General features: G+C 43.3%; 1 protein-coding gene across 2 annotated transcripts in view; it reads left to right on the top strand.

The window, feature by feature from the left end:
- The window catches only part of LOC121150345 (contactin-associated protein-like 5), a 544,128-nt gene that overhangs the window by 264,480 nt on the left and 262,187 nt on the right, over nt 1-17,461 (top strand). For both annotated transcript variants that reach the window (XM_040971192.1, XM_040971191.1), the window contains exon 8: nt 10,730-10,994. In XM_040971192.1, coding sequence (XP_040827126.1) covers nt 10,730-10,994 — 265 coding nt within the window. The remainder of the gene's footprint in view (nt 1-10,729; nt 10,995-17,461) is intronic.

Raw genomic sequence — 17,461 nt, 5'->3', positions numbered from 1 at the left:
CAGGAGAGGAAGTGGGTTCTTCTGTGGCAGACACGGCAAAGGAAGCATGCAAGGTGGGGAATTCAGACATTGCTGCCAGGATCGGAAACTTGCCATTACACATCAGTGACCTCCCGTGAGAGGTGGGAAGGATCATGTTCAATCAGGAAGCTGTGAAGTGGCATTTAAGCAAGCCATTTGTTCGGAATATCTCGCTTCTCATTTCCATTCCCCTGGTAAATGTTGGCATGGCTGTCATGTGACAAGGTCTGAAAAAATTACCCAGTAACAGAAACATTGTATCATTGTCTACATCTACAATGTCAGGATACACCTAAACAGAGGGGTGAAGGACTGCTGATTTGTGGGGGACTAAATGATTGTTACAATATAGCAAGAAACCATGGGGGGAGGGATAGTGGGATGGAAGGGGAAATCCTTGAACCTAAGCAGCTGTTACATAATTTAAAAATAAACAAAACCAAATATTTTGTAAAAAAAAAAAACAGATTCTATGTTTAAGCATGTAAGACAATTCCTAGAATTTGCAACACTTTTTGTCTACTATAATTTTGTAAAAATTATTTACCTTTTTCCTACAGGGATTTAAAAACTGCTCTATTTTCAAAACTTAGGTATCTTTGAGTAACTATGGATTAAAATTGTGTATATATCACGTGTTTATACAGAAAGTATATCTTCTATACCACATGACAATCTTTTCAATTAAGATTTTTAAGTTCCTGACTGACCTAGGTAACAAAATATTGTTTATCTCGGGGGGAGTCGAATGTGTTTTCTTTTGCCTTTATTGGGTTTAATTACTTTAATAATGTCAGGTTTAAAGAAGATATAGTCCAAAATTGGGAAAATATGCCTAGGTCTTTTCCTTTTTAGTGGTTTAAACCTCTGACAATTCTACTACATTTCAAGCTTGAAAATTGAGTCTTGGATTTTGAGGCCTTGGACTAGACTCATGAACCACTCAACTGGAGGAGATAGGAACAGCCTTATCCTCTGTATTATCCAGGGCTAAATAATGAGGAGCCTTCAAGCTCTGTGTGATACTTCAAATAATGCCACCTGAGGAAATCAAGAGTGTAGCAGGAACCTTTAGGTTTGCTCTTGGAAGAGTGTCCTGCTGGTGCTCCCTTTCAGTGTAAGCCATCAAAGTGGTCATTGGATCTTCTGGGGGGGAAGGAAATGTTATAGTTAAATGGGATAACAGATTCTTAGAGTCATGTTCCTACTGGAATGAGAAAAGGAGGAGTAAAAGTATCCTTTAAAGTGTACAAGATGCTGGTGGTCCACCAGCGCCATGCGGAAGCTGGGGGGTGGTCTCCGATCAGGCCACCTCTAGCCCTGTAAGCACCAGGCGGTCTTCTCGCCCACTAGGGGGGCCGCCACGGGCGGCCAGTGTGTCAGTTGGCACCAGGCTTCGCCTGCTGGCCGCCCAGCCAGGGAGCCCTGGGAATTTGGTTCTCTGAAAGCTGCTCAGACAGCTCCATGCCGAATCTGCAGTGTTTAGGGGACGCGAAGCAACCCTAAAGATTTCCATTGATGGTAAATCTTCCTCGGATATATCTGCAACTAATACGATTTCACCTCACGTGTTTTGAATGATTGTAATACCCAACACACTCCTAAATCTTTGTGACACACAACAACTGGAGGGGAGCACAGAGAAATCTCTCATCTCCTTGAAAAAGCTAGGAAGCCGTGAAGTGTAACCTACAGGAACTGGAAAGTTATATTATAGTCGATAGATTCAGAACAGCATTAGACAATAGTAAAAACTACAATGACATACGGGGGGAATCAGGAGCGACCCTAATAAACTATTAACAGGTGGTCATATGCACAGAATAGGGGAGAGCCCCAGAGCGGAGCCGCAGGACAGGAGGAGGCTTGTATACCACTCTTAAGGACTCCCGGATTCCCATCAAGGTCTATCAGAACGGGCACCAAGGTCGTCTTCACAACTGCCAAAGAGAACATGGGGAACTGGAATGCCTTCGGAGGACAAGAACCCAGAGGACAGACATCCCCCCCTCTTTGGACAAACTACAGGAGATGAAAGAAGCCCGAGTCCTTCCACATAGGAACCAACATCATCAGAACAACAGCCAGGAACCAGGATTGGTCATCAGAATCAGAAGAACAATACACTTCCCTCGGGACATGGGAGAGGAGCCTTCTCCAGTCCTTGCCTAGTTCCAGCTCTGGGCCTACACCCTCTATAATGACCAACAAGGTGGCTCCAGAACCCCCTCCCCACCAGCACACCCTCACACACGCACACTCACACACACACACACACTCACACAAATAGGAATAGATAAGCAGAGAACAATAAAGAAAGATAAGTCATCCAAGACTCACACATACCCTGTTAGATAGAGTACAAAGAACAAGTACTCATCAACAAAGTTTGAGAGATTTCTCTGCAACTCCCCCCAAACTAGTTATGCACCTCAATTATTAAAATGCTATTGAACTAGTCACAGGAGGTTCTTAACAATCTACATGTAATTTCAACATATTGTTTACTCAGTACTGTGTAAATTAATTCAAAAACGATATATATTGTGCTGCTGGGGCTTCTAATTGAACGGGGTCATGTTCTTTAGGCCCTGCCTCCGGACCAGGGATGGTCTCCCCAAGAAACGGAGGAACTTATCTGGAGACTAAGATGCTGGACTCTATGCTTGATATATGCTTGCGGTGAAGGTGTCTCAACTGATCTTGAACTGAGGTCTCATAACAGGGTGGAGGAATCCACCAGGGGGAGAGGGGTGGGGAGAATCCCAGTACCTATGAAACTGTATCTCATAATACAATGTAACCAAAAAAACAAAGTGTACAAGATGCTTGCTTCCACCCAAAAGGTGCTGTGTGCCAGATAAAAATGCCATCCTATTCTGCCAGGTGTTATTTTTGCCAGAAGGTCCCCCAGGACTGCCGAGGGGGTGAGGCAACATTGTTCTTTGGCAGCAAGAACCACGAGAGACATCCAGATTAAGCATGTCTGTTTATTGTAAAGCGAGCAAAACTAACAGACTAGAAAGGGGGAAAGCAGAAGGGTGTTCCTCGATAATGCTGCCACCTAGCACTGACACTGTAACTGGCTAGCAGGCATGTCTATCTCCCTGGATGCTCCAACCAAGTCCCAGGTCACATTCACCACATATGGCTGGCAAATACGCTGTGAGTCACATTTGACTTCTCTAGAGTTGCTTATCAAGGAAGTCCCAGCACAGCTCATCCCAAGACAGAGAAGAGAGACTGGGTGCAAGCCCACTGCTCTCACTGTAGGACCAGGACACAGGCAAGGTTGAGGTCTCAGATTAGCTGAAACTATTGTCAAGGGGTTCCTCCAGGGACAATGTGTCATGGCTTATGACCTTCCACACATGCTAAGCAGGCGGAGATCCAGGAGTGGTTTTACACATCACCCGGAGTTTCTAGTTTCATCATGAGAATACAAGGGAGAACTTTCTGATCACACGATGGCTTTTTCTTCTATCAAGAACAAGTTAGGGGTAAAATTCTGATCCTCTGATGGGTTTTGTTGACACCCTCTTTCTGATCTCCAGCTGCTTACCCAAATTGTGCTTAGAAGAATTTATCTCGTACATTTTCTCAAGTCAATCTCTCTTGAAAATCTCCTGGCCATTGAAGTTGGACATTTCTTATTTAATAAATCTTAGTTTGCTGACTCTAAAAAGAAAACAAGTGTGCCTGACCAATGAACAGAACCATTGGATCCATACTGGTACACTTTGTCTCCTCCTCTATGTTTCCTACTCATGTTCAGACCACTGCAGTGTTCATTCCCCTCGTCCATCCCCAGTGACATCCTTTGAAGTTGATCCCTGTGCATACCAGACAAGTGCCAATCCATTCAATTGTATCTGGAGTCACATGACAAAACTTTAAGGGATGCGGATTCTCAGACTGTCATGCCTCTCCCAGCAATTGGTCACAAGGACAGCACAGTCCCTGCTCTGAAGGGCCTTACACACAGAGGAAAGTTTTTACCTGGAGGATTTTATTGGATTTTGATCGGAGGGTAATACATTTCAGCTGGGTGGCAGAATGACCTTGGTGCATTTAGCAGGCATCTCTTCAGAAGCTGCGCTGTCTCTTGCTTACTTTTTGTGTCCACCGCATGGACCCTAGTAGAGCTCCCAGCTAAGGAGATGCACCTAGTCTCTCCCATTGTTTCATCTCCAACTGAATTTCAACCACTATAATGCTTAGTACAGCTTGGCGTGAAGTTAGCATTCTCTGTGTACTTCAGCAGCGACTTACAAGGAAGGTGGGAGCATCAGAAAGATTGTCAGTTGATTGGTTGTCATACCCTGGTAACTGTATCCAAAAACAATGGACTGGCTATTTTTTACATCAAATCACATTGTCTTCAGTTTACATATTGTTTTTTAATCAAAGGTAGCATCTGCAGTGCCTCCTGGTCTTTCTCCTACAGGAAGAGAAAAATTGGCAGAGAAAGGGGCCATGGCTTCCTTCTTTATGCCCTGACACTTTAAAAGAAAAAGCTTTCCAAAGCATAAAGATGTCAGAGCATTTGTCTTGCCAACATAAGATGGTCGGTATGTTTCATCCTCTTTAAAGAACTCGCGTTCTTTAAAAGATCTATGAAAGATAAGGACATGAATGTTCATTTTTTCAGCATATTTCAAAATATTTTATGATCCAGTTCCACAGGCTCTGGGATTTTCCCATTTTGCCTTTCCATATTCCCTCCTCCCTTCTTTCCCCCCACATTATTACAGTAGTATAATCCTTAACAGTTTTAAGTCCGTCATTCTGCTGTTGAATTGTAGTCTAACATTGTAGGTATGGACAATGACAGAGAGTCCACTATCCTATTTTCAAGATATGTTTAACAGTTTGATTGGAAATCCATCTTTCATTTGGAAGTAGAGATATATATTGAATTATATCTTTACATCTGGATATGAAGTTCCATATTATACAGTTACTATCCATTCCCTCAAATGAAAAGCCACAGAACAAAATCAACAACAAAAAAGAAAATTAGAAAATTTACAACATGAAATTAAATAAAATGCTAGTGAATGATCAATGTGTCGCTAAAGAAATGAAAAAGACAAATACCTTTTGAAGAAATTGATGCTACTGTATGACCTATGTGTCACTGAGGGAATTAATAAGAAAAAAAAAAAACTTTTTTGAAGAAATGAAAATTTAAAAGCATATCGAAACCCATGTGATGTATCAAAAGCAATATTGAGGGGATGTTAAAAAATCAAAATATCTCAAATAAGTTATCTAATAATGCTTCTCAAGAATGTATTAAAAAGAAAAAATGAATAGGGAGTAAGAAATGATAAAATCAGAGCAAATAAAAATGAAATTGAAAGTAAAAGCTACAAATTTGCAACAAGAATGGCCCATCTTTTAAGAAGATGAGAAAAAAAAAATATTTTAGCCAGTCTAGCAGTGAAAAGCAAGAAATACCAGTAAAACTGGAAAAAAAGAAAAAAAGACAGAAGAAACCAATACAGGTATCTTTTCTTGTTCAATGTATCCTTTTCCTGCTTGTAATATTTTTCACAACAAAGTCTATATTATCAGATGTAAGAATAGCTACACCAGCTCATTTTTCTTTTCCTTTAACATGGAATATCTTCTTCCATCCTTGCAGTTTCCGTTTCCACATATTATTGTTGGCGAGATGTGTGTCTTTTTTTATGATTTATTTATTTTTATTACAAAGTCAGATATACAGAGAGGAGGAGAGACAGAGAGGAAGATCTTCGTCTGATGATTCACTCCCCAAGTGAGCGCAACGGCCAGTACTGCACCGGAATCCGAAGCCGGGAACCAGGAACCTCCTCTAGGTCTTCCACACAGGTGCAGGGTCCCAAAGCTTTAGGCCGTCCCCCACTGCTTTCCCAGGCCACAAGCAGGGAGCTGGGTGGGAAGTGGAGCTGCCTGGATTAGAACTGGCGCCCATATGGGATCCTGGGGGTGCGTTCAAGGCGAGGACTTTAGCTGCTAGGCCATGGTGCCGCTGGGCCTCGACATGTGTGTGTTGTAGACAACGAATAGATGAGCTTTGTTTTTTAAACCAGTCCGCTAATCAATGATGCTCGATTAATGAGTGTTAGTATCAACAGACAGTAATTTAGTCTTGTCATTTTAGCAATTGATTCAACATTGTTCTAGTTTTCTTTTGTTGTTTTGTCAGTATGTTCTCCATGTTTGCCTTTAAAACAAAGTTTTAAATTACTTATCCCCCTTATCCTTGATGTTACTTAGTTAGCACTGAGGATGACAAAGTTTTTGCTCTTTTGCTGGGAGTCATCAACTATATTCGTTATGCTTCTGTCTTGTTTTGCTCTAGGTAATTGCTATCCTAGTTAGCAGACTCTTTTCCTTAAGGCTGTTTCATAAGGTGTGTTGCCCACTGATCTACAGGTCAGTGCATTCGATGCCCAATTCTTCTTTTGCAAGCACTTGGAACTAACAAGTTTCAGTCCCCGGATCTTGTGCTAGGATTCCACCTGGGCTCTATAACCCCAGCTCTGGCTCACCACTCTCTACCCCCAGTGATTATGTACTATGGCCACACCAATGCCTGCACAGCCTTTCCTCCACTTCCAGTTCAAGCAGCGCCAGTGACTAGGGAGACACAACCTGTGGGCTGTCAGTGGTGCTGGTCTTGCTGGTACCTGCTGGGCATTAGGTATGAGGGTCACCAGAATGTATTTTGTGTGGAACCCACAGGATGCCAAATCAGTACTATTTTCCCTGTGAGACCAGTACAGTGTGTTGACCCTCAGCTAAATGGAAAGGCTGCTCTCTGTTGTTCCTCCAACTCCACGGCCTTTTTCCTAGTACAAAACAAAAATGGTGCCTCATGTGGCACTGTTGGACATCTGGTTCTGTTGGCCATTAGATCTATAGGCAACACAGACATATTTTGGGTGGATCTTCTAGGATGTCAAGGAGATACTGTTTCCCTGTGGGTCCAGTGCAATGTGTTGAGCTGAGATAAGCTGTGGGATGAAAACCTCTCTGTTTTTAGGACTATAAGAGAAAACAAGGTTGATTCCATGATGAACCATTTTTATAAAATAATTCATGTCAATGATTAGTTTTATTTATTTTTATTGCAAAGTCAAATATACACAGAGGAGGAGAGACTGAGAGGAAGATCTTCTGTCTAATGATTCACTCCCCAAGTGACCTCAACAGCTGAAGTTGAGCCAATGCAAAGCCCAGAGCCCAGAGCCTCCCCCAGGTCTCCTACATGGGTGCAGGGTCCCAAGGCTTTGGTCCGTCCTTGACTGCTTTCCCAGGGCACAAGCAGAGAGCTGGATGGGAAGCGGGGCTTCTGGGATCAGAACCGGCACCCAGATGGGATCCTGACTTGTTCAAGGCAAAGACTTTAGCTGCTAGGCTATGGGTCAGGCCTTCATGGCAACTATTAATGATAGAAAAGGGACAACTGAAATGGTTTAATGATAACACGGAGAGACTGTACTCAGCTCTGAACACAGCAAAGGAAAAACGGGGGTTTAAAGCTAAGGAACTGGCTAGGGTCAGTGTATGGAAAACTACGGAAACGATGGTGATACTTTGCTGAATTAGCCAAGCAGGTGCTTTGCTGAAGGCAAGCCTGGGGGTAACTGAAACAAGGTGACCAGAACACTGACTCAGCAGAACTTTTGCTAAAACTGGAAAAAGTGGGTCAAGCTCAGTTGTGATGAGAGAGAGAATTTAGAGGTGCCTGAAAGTAGACATTGTTTGGGGACACCCCCCATGGGATAATTGACTTACCCACCTTTGTCGAAGCACTGTCAGAAAGAAAATACCATACAGGAAAGCAAGAGCAGATGTAAAGAACCGCCGTGGTGGGAACAAAATGAGATTAAAAACATTCATGTAAAGGTATGCATAAGAATAAGCAGGTTACAAACAGATTGCTTTCAAGTAATTTTGACAAATATACATCCATAACTCAGATGACAAGATTGCTGCAAGAAAGAAAAGTTTGGATGCCATATTTGGAAATAACCTGCATGTGACACAATGGCAAGTTCATACACAGCTCACATGAGCACAAGACAGAGCTGGTTGCAAATGTCCTAACTGCCGACATTTTTCATAGAACAAAGAGCAGAAGACCAAACGTGCACATGGAAACATCTGTGACACACCATGAGCAAGTTGGTAGAGGTTTAAACGGTGGCAACCCGGCCAGAAGGAGCTATCAGAGGTGATGACCAAACTTGAAAACCTCTGTGTTGGGCAACTCTCTTTTATCATCCCTGTAAAGAGAGCTTTCTTAAGTCAGCTGCTTTTCCGAAACACAGTCTGCGCACCCTTGAAGTTGAGACAATATACAGGAAGGTATTGCTTTGCACAGTTCATGATATAGTCATGGAAATACTAAACCTACTGCCTGGCATCATGGGCAGTTAAAACTGCAAGGAATTTCTTGGTGGATAACTGGGACTCTTTTCTTTGACATTTTCACTGGCTTCCAGAAATTTGTCCAAAAGAGAAGAAAACCCCCCGAATCATTGCAGCAAACTATCCATGCAATAACATGCTCTTGGAAGACCGGTTCATTAGTGACTCGTCAGAAATGTACTACTGGTAAAAAGTACATATTGGCAACACATCTGAGGAATTCACTTGTGGGAAAGGAAGTTTGTAATCACACTTATAGATGACAAACATTAGGATTTAAGCCATGCTAGGTATTCTCACCATGCATCTGGCCACTGTAGGGGCAAGCTGAATTCAGGCTGTCATTCCTTTAATGGCCCTTTTGATTTTTACTTTTTGATAGAGACAGACAGCTCACACCTGCTCACTCATCCTTCTCATGCTTGCAACATCAAAGAACTGAATAAGGCCAAAGCCAGCGGCCAGGCACTCCATCTTTTTTTTTTTTTCTCCCATGAGTGATGAGAACTCAACTATGTGAGCCATCAGCTGAGCCTAAGCTGTGCATCAGCAGGACGCTGCAATTATGAGCAGAGATGGGACATGAATCTCAGCATTGGGATATAGACACATAGGAATTATAATTGTTTGTTTCTTCCTCTTCTCTCCCTCCCACTCTTCCTCTTTCTTAACACTACACAAGAGGGAGGGAGTGAAGAAAGAGGAGAAGAAGAAAGAGAGAGAATCAGTCTTGTGTGCTGGTTCATGCTCAAAATATCTGCAACAGAAGGAAGAGCTGGATCAGGGCCAAGGCAAGGAAGCATGAACCAGGGATTCAATACAAGAATTCTTTGTTATGGAACCAGTTAAGCCATCCCCATGGCTTCCAACATTCTGCACTGGTAGGAAGCTGTCATGGAGCAAGGGAACTGGCATTACACATGGATACTCTGTTACGGAAGCAGGCATCTTGACCGTTAGGACAAACTCCCACCATCAGGCAGCCACTCATACTAGGGTGGAGTCCTTATATTTTCGCATACGTGATGCTATCTGATGGAATAACTGAAAAAGGCTGAGCCAGGGAGTTCTGCAAAGGCTGGCATTCAGTTACCTTGGAAGGAGACAGGCATGGCTCTTTTGTATGTGGTCACCTGGACCAACTCACTGTGCGGTTGTGAGCATGAATGCATGAAACCTAGAGATGAATGAGAGGGATGGGAAAGATGATGCAGCTGGCTAGAGGGTTTGTAATATGAAGTCCAAATGATTTGCATCGTGTAACACATTCATAATGTTAATGGTAGCACAAGTTTTCTTGTGCCTTAACTATTGGAAGTAGCCCAAACACACAGCTCCAGTGGGCATATGTGATTTCTCCTTAAATTTCCATAAACTCCCAATGCAGAAGCTTACTCTAATTGCACTTGAATCAGCTTGAACCTGTGTCCCCACTGCTTATGCAGTGTATGATGGGCCACACTTATCCCCCAGTTCAGGTTTTTCATCCACTCTCCTTGGCACATGATTGAGAACCCTTTCAGATATTTGTAAGCAGGGCCCATGATCCTTTACCATTTCCTAAATCTGAAGGAAAACTATGCAGCAAGCATCAGAGTGATGCTTTCTTCCATTTTCACCCACTTTTCCAATCGTTGCTCCTTCCTACTCCATGGCCTTTCTGGCCCACTTCTTTCTTGCCAATTGAAAAGTTGTCTTCAGTCCTCCATAATGCCACTCTATTTTCTGTAAGTCTTTACTTACTCCCTGACCCTTGCTAAAAACGATCACGGCAGCTTACTCATGCCCCTTCTCACTGTCTCCTTCCATGCAAGCCTCATCTCCTGGTTAACCTCTGCTTGTTTACTTACTGCTTCCTTCAGGCTCCCATGGGAGCTGGGATCTAGCTCTCTATAGCACATATCACTGTGTTCCTTTTGCACCTTTTAAAAAGCCATTGCAAATGCTTGGTACGCGGCTCGTGTGCCAGATTTATGCAATGAGTGGGTGCAATTATTTTGACCTCTTAAGTTCCATGGAAAATGCTCCTGCTCCTGGTTCCTTCCTTGCTGCCATCTCAGATTGCCCTCCACACAGAGCGCAATGAACCTTCACAAAGGAATGAAAACAATCTTGGACGCATCTCTGAGCAAAGATGAAATTATTTGCCTTTTAAGATCTTGCAGCTGAATGTGGAATGATCCTGAAATCAAGGTCAACTCCAGGTGGTTGTTTTTAAGAGCTGTCAGAATACAAAATTTTTTTTTTAAAAAAATTACATTTTGTTTCTATTGTTTTCCAGGGCAATGTCACTTTTTCCTGCTCTGAACCAGCCATCGTTCCCATCACATTTGTCAACTCCAGCAGCAGTTTCTTGCTGCTGCCTGGCACCCCGCGAATCGATGGGCTCTCAGTGAGTTTCCAGTTTAGAACGTGGAACGAGGACGCGGTGCTTCTGTCCACGGAGCTGGCTGAGGGCTCGGGGACCCTGCTGCTGAGCCTGGAGGGCGGCATCCTGAGGCTCCTCATCCAGAAAACCACCCAGCATGTCACAGAAATCCTCACAGGTATGTGTGCTGATGCCGGCCAAGAGGGCTTCTTAGATCAGCTATGCAAACTTTAGCTAGTGCCTTCATTTCCCTATCCGTCAGCTTGCTTATCAGATGTTTGGGGATAAGAATATTTAGCTAGTAGTATCCAGCGTAGGCTCGGTCGCTGACAGAGCACCCAGGTCAGACTGGGACTGAATTGATTGGAACCGTTGCCACCACCCTCAAAGGTTATGCTTTCTACCTGTATATTAGGAAAGGAAGCCAAGGGAATGATTATCTGAGGAACAGAGCTGGGATATCAATTTGAATGTGATTCACTGGCAAGTATATTATTTTCCTCTTGAGTCACTTTGCTATAGGGTTTTGTGTTTTTTTTTAAGTTTCAAAGAAAAATTAATGAGTGTCAAGAAACATGTTTTAGGGATTGACATAGCCAAAAAGGCTAAGCCACAGCATGTGACGCCATATAAGCTCCTGTTGAAATCCCATCATCCTGCTTCCGGTCTAGCCCTGTGCTTATGAGCCTGCACAACAGGAGAAGTGACCCAAGCTTGTGTCCTTTCCCTTCCACAGAGCAGCATCTATCACTGGTGACATGACTGCATCATGTTGCTTTCCTTCTGGGACGCGAGTATTGTTATGAATTACATGAAAGGATATTGACAGAAATAGTAAAAAGTAAAACATGGCTTAATAGTGAAGGTGTGTTCAGATCATGGGAGAGATCCAAATGTCAATAATAAGAGTCAAAACCTCAAAGTAGACACTTGAGAAACACAGGAGAGCCTGGAGTTGAGATGCCCCACCTTATGTCCCATAGCCCTGGTTACACTTGCCAACTTTGACTCATGCAAACAGAGGTGTATCAGTTATTGGTAGCTATCTAAATATGACACCAAAATTTCTGACTGGAGACACGGATATTTGCAGTTTCTGCAGGTAAGGAATATAAAGGCCACTTGGTTGTGTGATTGTGGCATTTGACTCGGCGCCTTTCCTGAGGCTGAAGTGGAGTTGGTGATGGGGCTTCCTGGGGGAAGACCTGCTTCTGAGCTAACTCAAGTGGTGGCGATTGGTAGCCCTAGAAAACCCACCATCCACCTCACCCCATGGCCTGTCCAGAAGGCAACATGCAGAAGGTGGCAGAGAGTGCCCCATTGATACAACACAGCCCCTCAAGCCCTCCTGTTGGAGGGTGTCTCAGAACTCCCCTGTTAGGCTACACATTCTTGAGTGGAGGGTGAAACCCAGTCTATACTCATGGGAAGTGATTTTGCACAGGCATGACTATTATCAAATGTGAATTATTAGTTCGTCTCAGAGATTGCTTATCACAGCAAATTAAAAACAACCGGGAACAGTTGTTTGCCATCATGGTTAAGGTTTCATTTGACATGCACACGCTCCCTATTAGCATGCTAGGATTTGAGGCTGGCTTTTCTCCTAACTCAAGGTTCCTGAAACCCAGCTGTTGTGAGAATAGTGAGGGTGAACCAGCTGAGGGGGAGTCTCTCTCTCTCTCTGTCTCTCTTTCTCTCTCTCTCTACCAGTCAAATGTAATAAATAAGCAGGAGAATCATGGCCGTTAAAGGAGATAAAGACGTCTCAAATATTCAGTGTTGTTGAACAGCTGTTTAACAAATTCCCTTCCATTCTGACTTAAGACCTAGAGGTAAAACATGCTTCATTTTTTAAGAATCAGAAAATACAGGGGTGAATTGCTGCAGTCAGAGGAGGTTTACATTATTGACTAGGTTTTTATGGATGGAGGTGAGTTCATCACTTTGAATTGTTGTGTGCCATGTTCAGAGTTGCAAAAGTTAAACCTCCATTCACCTAATTTAAAGAAGAAAAATGTGATCTGGCACTTGGCTGTTTCCCTGTAGTCAGTGATATCCTTCGGCACAGAGACTTGTAGGCCTCAGGTCAAAAATGCAGTTTTAATAGAATACAGGTCCGGGAGCTCTTTACTGCAAAGACCCCAGATGCTGCCTGCATGCTTTAGCAAAAGTCAATCCATTCAGGTGTGTTTATGGCTGAGAGTGGCATTCAGAAATACTGCCGCATTTCCCAGTCACAGAAGGGGAACAAAATTATCAGTTATTTCAGACCTGTCTCTCTCCAAAACAGAAACAAATGAAGAAAAATTTAAGAATGTTCAGCATGAGTTTCTGAAATCTGTTTCAGAAACTTCTTGTGTAATTTTCTCTGCCAGGAGAGTTTCTTGCATTTAGGGCAATTTGAGATTTCTTATTTCTTTAAGATACATTTTTATTATTTTATTTGAAAGTCAGATATAAAAAAAACCAGGAGAGACAGAGAGGAAGATCTTCCACCTGTTGATTCACTCCCCAAGAGGACGCAGCAGATGGAGCTGTGCCAAACCGAAGTCAGGAGCCCAGAGTCTCTTCCAGGTTTCCCACGCAGGTTGCAGAGTCCCAAGGCTTTGGGCCCTCCCCGACTGCTCTCCCAGGCCACAAGCAGGGAGCTGGATCGGGAAGGGGAACAGCTGGGATACAGACCTATGCAAATATGGAACCCTGGTGCATTCAAGGCGAGGACACTTAGCTGCTAGGCTACCATGCAAGACCCCAAATTTCTTACTTTTTTCACGTTTTTTCTTACTTGTTTTCAAGTAAACAGTATTTTGTTTACTTGGGAAAATCAAAGAAGCATCAAACAAAACCGGTTTCTTATTTTGTTTGACAGGCTGAGAGGCTGAAAGAGAGGGAGAGAGAGGCTGAGCAAAAGAGACACAGAGATCTTCCACCTACTGGTTGATTCCCCAATAATAAAATGGCCAAGTCATGGCCACATTGAACTCAGGAGTTAGAAACTTAGTCTGCTTCTCCTGAGAGAGTGAAAGGGGCCTAAGCACTTCACTGAACACACACTGCTTTTCCAAGGACATCAGCTGAGAGCTGGACCAGTAGCTAAGCACCTGATGCTAGAACTGATGCTCCACTAATGGATGCCAGCATTTGCACTACAAGGCCGGCTAAGAAGCAAAAACGCTGCTTTCCTCCCTTGAATTTCTGAGCAAACATATTTTGAAGGCACTCGAAATCAGACTGGCTTTATAAGAGATGGACTCCCCACAAGAACAATGAAGAAATAATCACCTGGGATTTATTCAAACATGGACGTGAGACCAGGTCAGAGCTTTGTGACACTGGTTCCAAAAGGAGCCGTCAGTTCCCATGGAAAGCATAGCACAGAGATGCCTGGCAGCATCTCCCTAACTCCAGACTGCGTGCATGGTTGTTCATGGAGATAAAGGAGAGGGTTGTGGCTTTTTGGGTTGGGGATGTAAGAGAATTATACAGAAAGCCTCAAAATATAAGGCATCTGAATTTAGTTCTTCTAGGGATAGCATCCCGATAAATAGAGAAATAAATAAAAAGGACAGCAACTGTAGTTTTAAACCACAAGATGTTCAAGCTCACGCTGCCCATTTGAAATCCCAAGTTCATGGCCACCTCTACATTTTATTCCACGGATACTCATGTTCATTTAGAATGTTGGCTGTTATTTAACTCAGATATAAGGAGATTGTGCTTAAAAAGGAACATCTAGAGTTGAACAGACTATAGGTTAGTAATGGAAATAAGTCTTTGGATTCTAAAGTTGAGTATTTCCAAAGCATTCTACTTGGTAAACTTATGTTTGGGTATTAGTCAATTTTTCTTCACTGTAGCTAAATCCCAGACATACCCAATCATGAAGGAGGGTATTTTAGCGTAGGGATTTAGAGGGTCAGAGTTTATGACTGGGAAGCCCTGTCACTGTGTGTCTCATGAGCACAATGAATGAGGGAGTACAAACAGGAAAAGGATCACCTGGAAATCCAGGAAGTGAGAAATTCAGTGCAAACTCATCCTCTGTGTCTGCATGGATATCTCTCTCTATAGAGTGCCATAATCTAATCATAGGGATATACCCTAAAAATGGCACCAATCACTTCCATCACCTCCACACACCATGATCAGGCTGTGTCTGCACCATCGCTGCACCCTGAAATTATGACCATGGGAACTAAATGGCTGCATGACCTAGGGAAGCCAAACAATGCTGAGACGAGAGCGTTGGATTAGTTGGGATTCACACAGGATGAGGAAGTGTTGACTTTCACACTTCTCTATAGCAAGTGCGCTATTGGAACGAGCACTGGACTTCTGACCTATTTCATCAAGGGATCTTTATAGAACATGTGAAAACAAATGATTCATATCCATCTATCCATATAAATCCACACACATGTCTCTCAATGTATATCCCACACACTGAGTATCCATCACATACCTGTCTCAGTTTTTCTTTTGTTTATTTGTTTTGTTTCTTAGTTCAACACAGATGCCTTAGTAGGATTATCATCTAAGGACTAAGGCTATTGACTTACATAAGATTTAGTGTTCTAAATCAGGTGGTTTATGACCCATCTCAGTGGGTGTCCAACTTTTCCCAGGACTTTGGCCTACTTTGCATGGCAATGTATCTTATAGTCATCCCTGTAACTGCTTTCCCCATGTGGAAACCAATGCCTGGCCCTGGAACAGGGAATATTTTCAAGAGCTTTGCAATTCTTTGGCATTTTAGGAATCAAAATATTCACTTTGGTAAAGCTTAAATGAAAGGAAACCTTAGGAGATGCCATTTGCACACATTTCAAATTCTTAACCTTTTACTCTTTCTCATGAAGAACCATGTGCCATGAAAGCCACTCTCATGAGAGTCGTGTGTTCATGAGGAGCACTGAAAGCCCAACTTCATGTTCTGTTTTTACTAAGGGAGCTGGCTGTCACTTTAATATATCTTAAAGGTAGAATTATAATAGTGATTAGCATTGTCTTATGTAATCTGAATAACTTAAAAAAAAAAGCATAACAATTCACAAATGTAGGGCCCAGTGCCGTGGCCTAGCAGCTAAAGTCCTCAACTTGAACAAGCCAGGATCCCATAAAGGTATCAGTTCTAATCCCAGCAGCTCCACTTCCCTCCAGCTCCCTGTGTGTGGCCTGGGAAAGCAGTCAGAGACGGCCCAAAGCCTTGGGACTCTCCACCCATGTAGGAGACAGAGAAGAGGCTCTGGACTCCTGGCTTCGGATTGGTGCAGTTCCACCCGCTGTGGTCACTTGGAGAGTGAATCATTGCGCAGATGATCTTCCTCTCTGTCTCTCCTCCTCTCTGTATATCTGAATTTGCAATAAAAATAAAATAAATCTTCACATTCACAAATGTAAAGGAAATTATATGTTTTGTTAGGATCATTGGGCTATAATGTTGTGAAACACTATGTAACTTTAGACTTTAATTTTTTTTTAGATTTTAATTTTTTTTTTGAATGTGAACTTCCCCCTCAAGAGAAATGCTGGGCGTGAGAACTCAGGCTCTCCCAGCCTGAGTGCACATGACTCAGATGTGGACCACAAGCAGTCATGCTCTGTTAAAATTCACCACTCTGAGGGACTCAAGATGGCAGAATAGGGTAAGGACATGTTTAAATAGATGGAAAAACATTAGCCAGGATGCAGCAGAGAGGGCACATTCCAGAAAGTAGGAGAGGGCAGGACGACAACAGAGCGGCACCTCGAGACTGACAGACACAGGGAAACAGCAGACACGATGGTATGGTGTTGCAGTGACTGATAAACCAGCTGCGTTCAGCAAGCAGTGATCTGAGCTTACCAGCAACAAGGTGGGAATGGGCGTTCACTGGGAGCTCAGGAGGTGAACCCAGACAGAACTACCTGCCCTGTTGGTCTGTTTGGCTTGAACAGGAGCAGAGAGACAATGGTGGGTCCCAGACTGGTAGTGAGGGAACAGGTTAGATTTCACAGCCCAGTCCATCCTTTAGAGCCAAACTGGGTGCCATTTTGTATAGGCAGGCAAAGGCTATGGACAATACTGCACGTGCACTGAGATGGGAGTGAACTCATTTCTGACTCAGTGAATTGCAACAATGTGGCATCCTACAGGCTCCACCCACTCAAACCTGACCGCCAGCAGATGAATAATTCCAGTAGTGGCACAACTGGTGCCATTTTGTACAGTATGCAAAAGACTTTAAAACTACAGGGACAACAGTGAGCTCTGCATGCGCTGAACTGGGAACAAACACATTAAGTTAAGTACATTGCAATAGTTCTACAGGGAATATAATACAGACCTCAGCATCACACAGGTCAAAATAGTTCCGTGTGGCCCTCAGACCTAACTGACAACAGGTTCTGGCAAGATCAGCACCACCAACAATCTAGCTATTTAGGACACCTGGGGTCCCTTTAATACTAGAAACTTCTACAACAGGAAGTAGGAGAAAATTTGTACAGACAATGGTGCAGCCTCAGCACAGTATCACAGGAGGTACAGATTGGTGAGCCAGGAGCTGGGCTACAGAGACCATGGTGGAAATCTAACATAAGAACCCAGACCTGGAACTCGCTGGAGGGAGTGACACAAATACTGCAAAGAACGAACCATGC

This window comes from Ochotona curzoniae, unplaced genomic scaffold (assembly GCF_017591425.1).
Source record: "Ochotona curzoniae isolate NIBS_2020 unplaced genomic scaffold, NIBS_Ocur_1.0 scaffold_4953, whole genome shotgun sequence".
Classification (NCBI taxonomy): domain Eukaryota; kingdom Metazoa; phylum Chordata; class Mammalia; order Lagomorpha; family Ochotonidae; genus Ochotona; species Ochotona curzoniae.
This window is presented reverse-complemented; position numbering and strand designations above follow the sequence as displayed.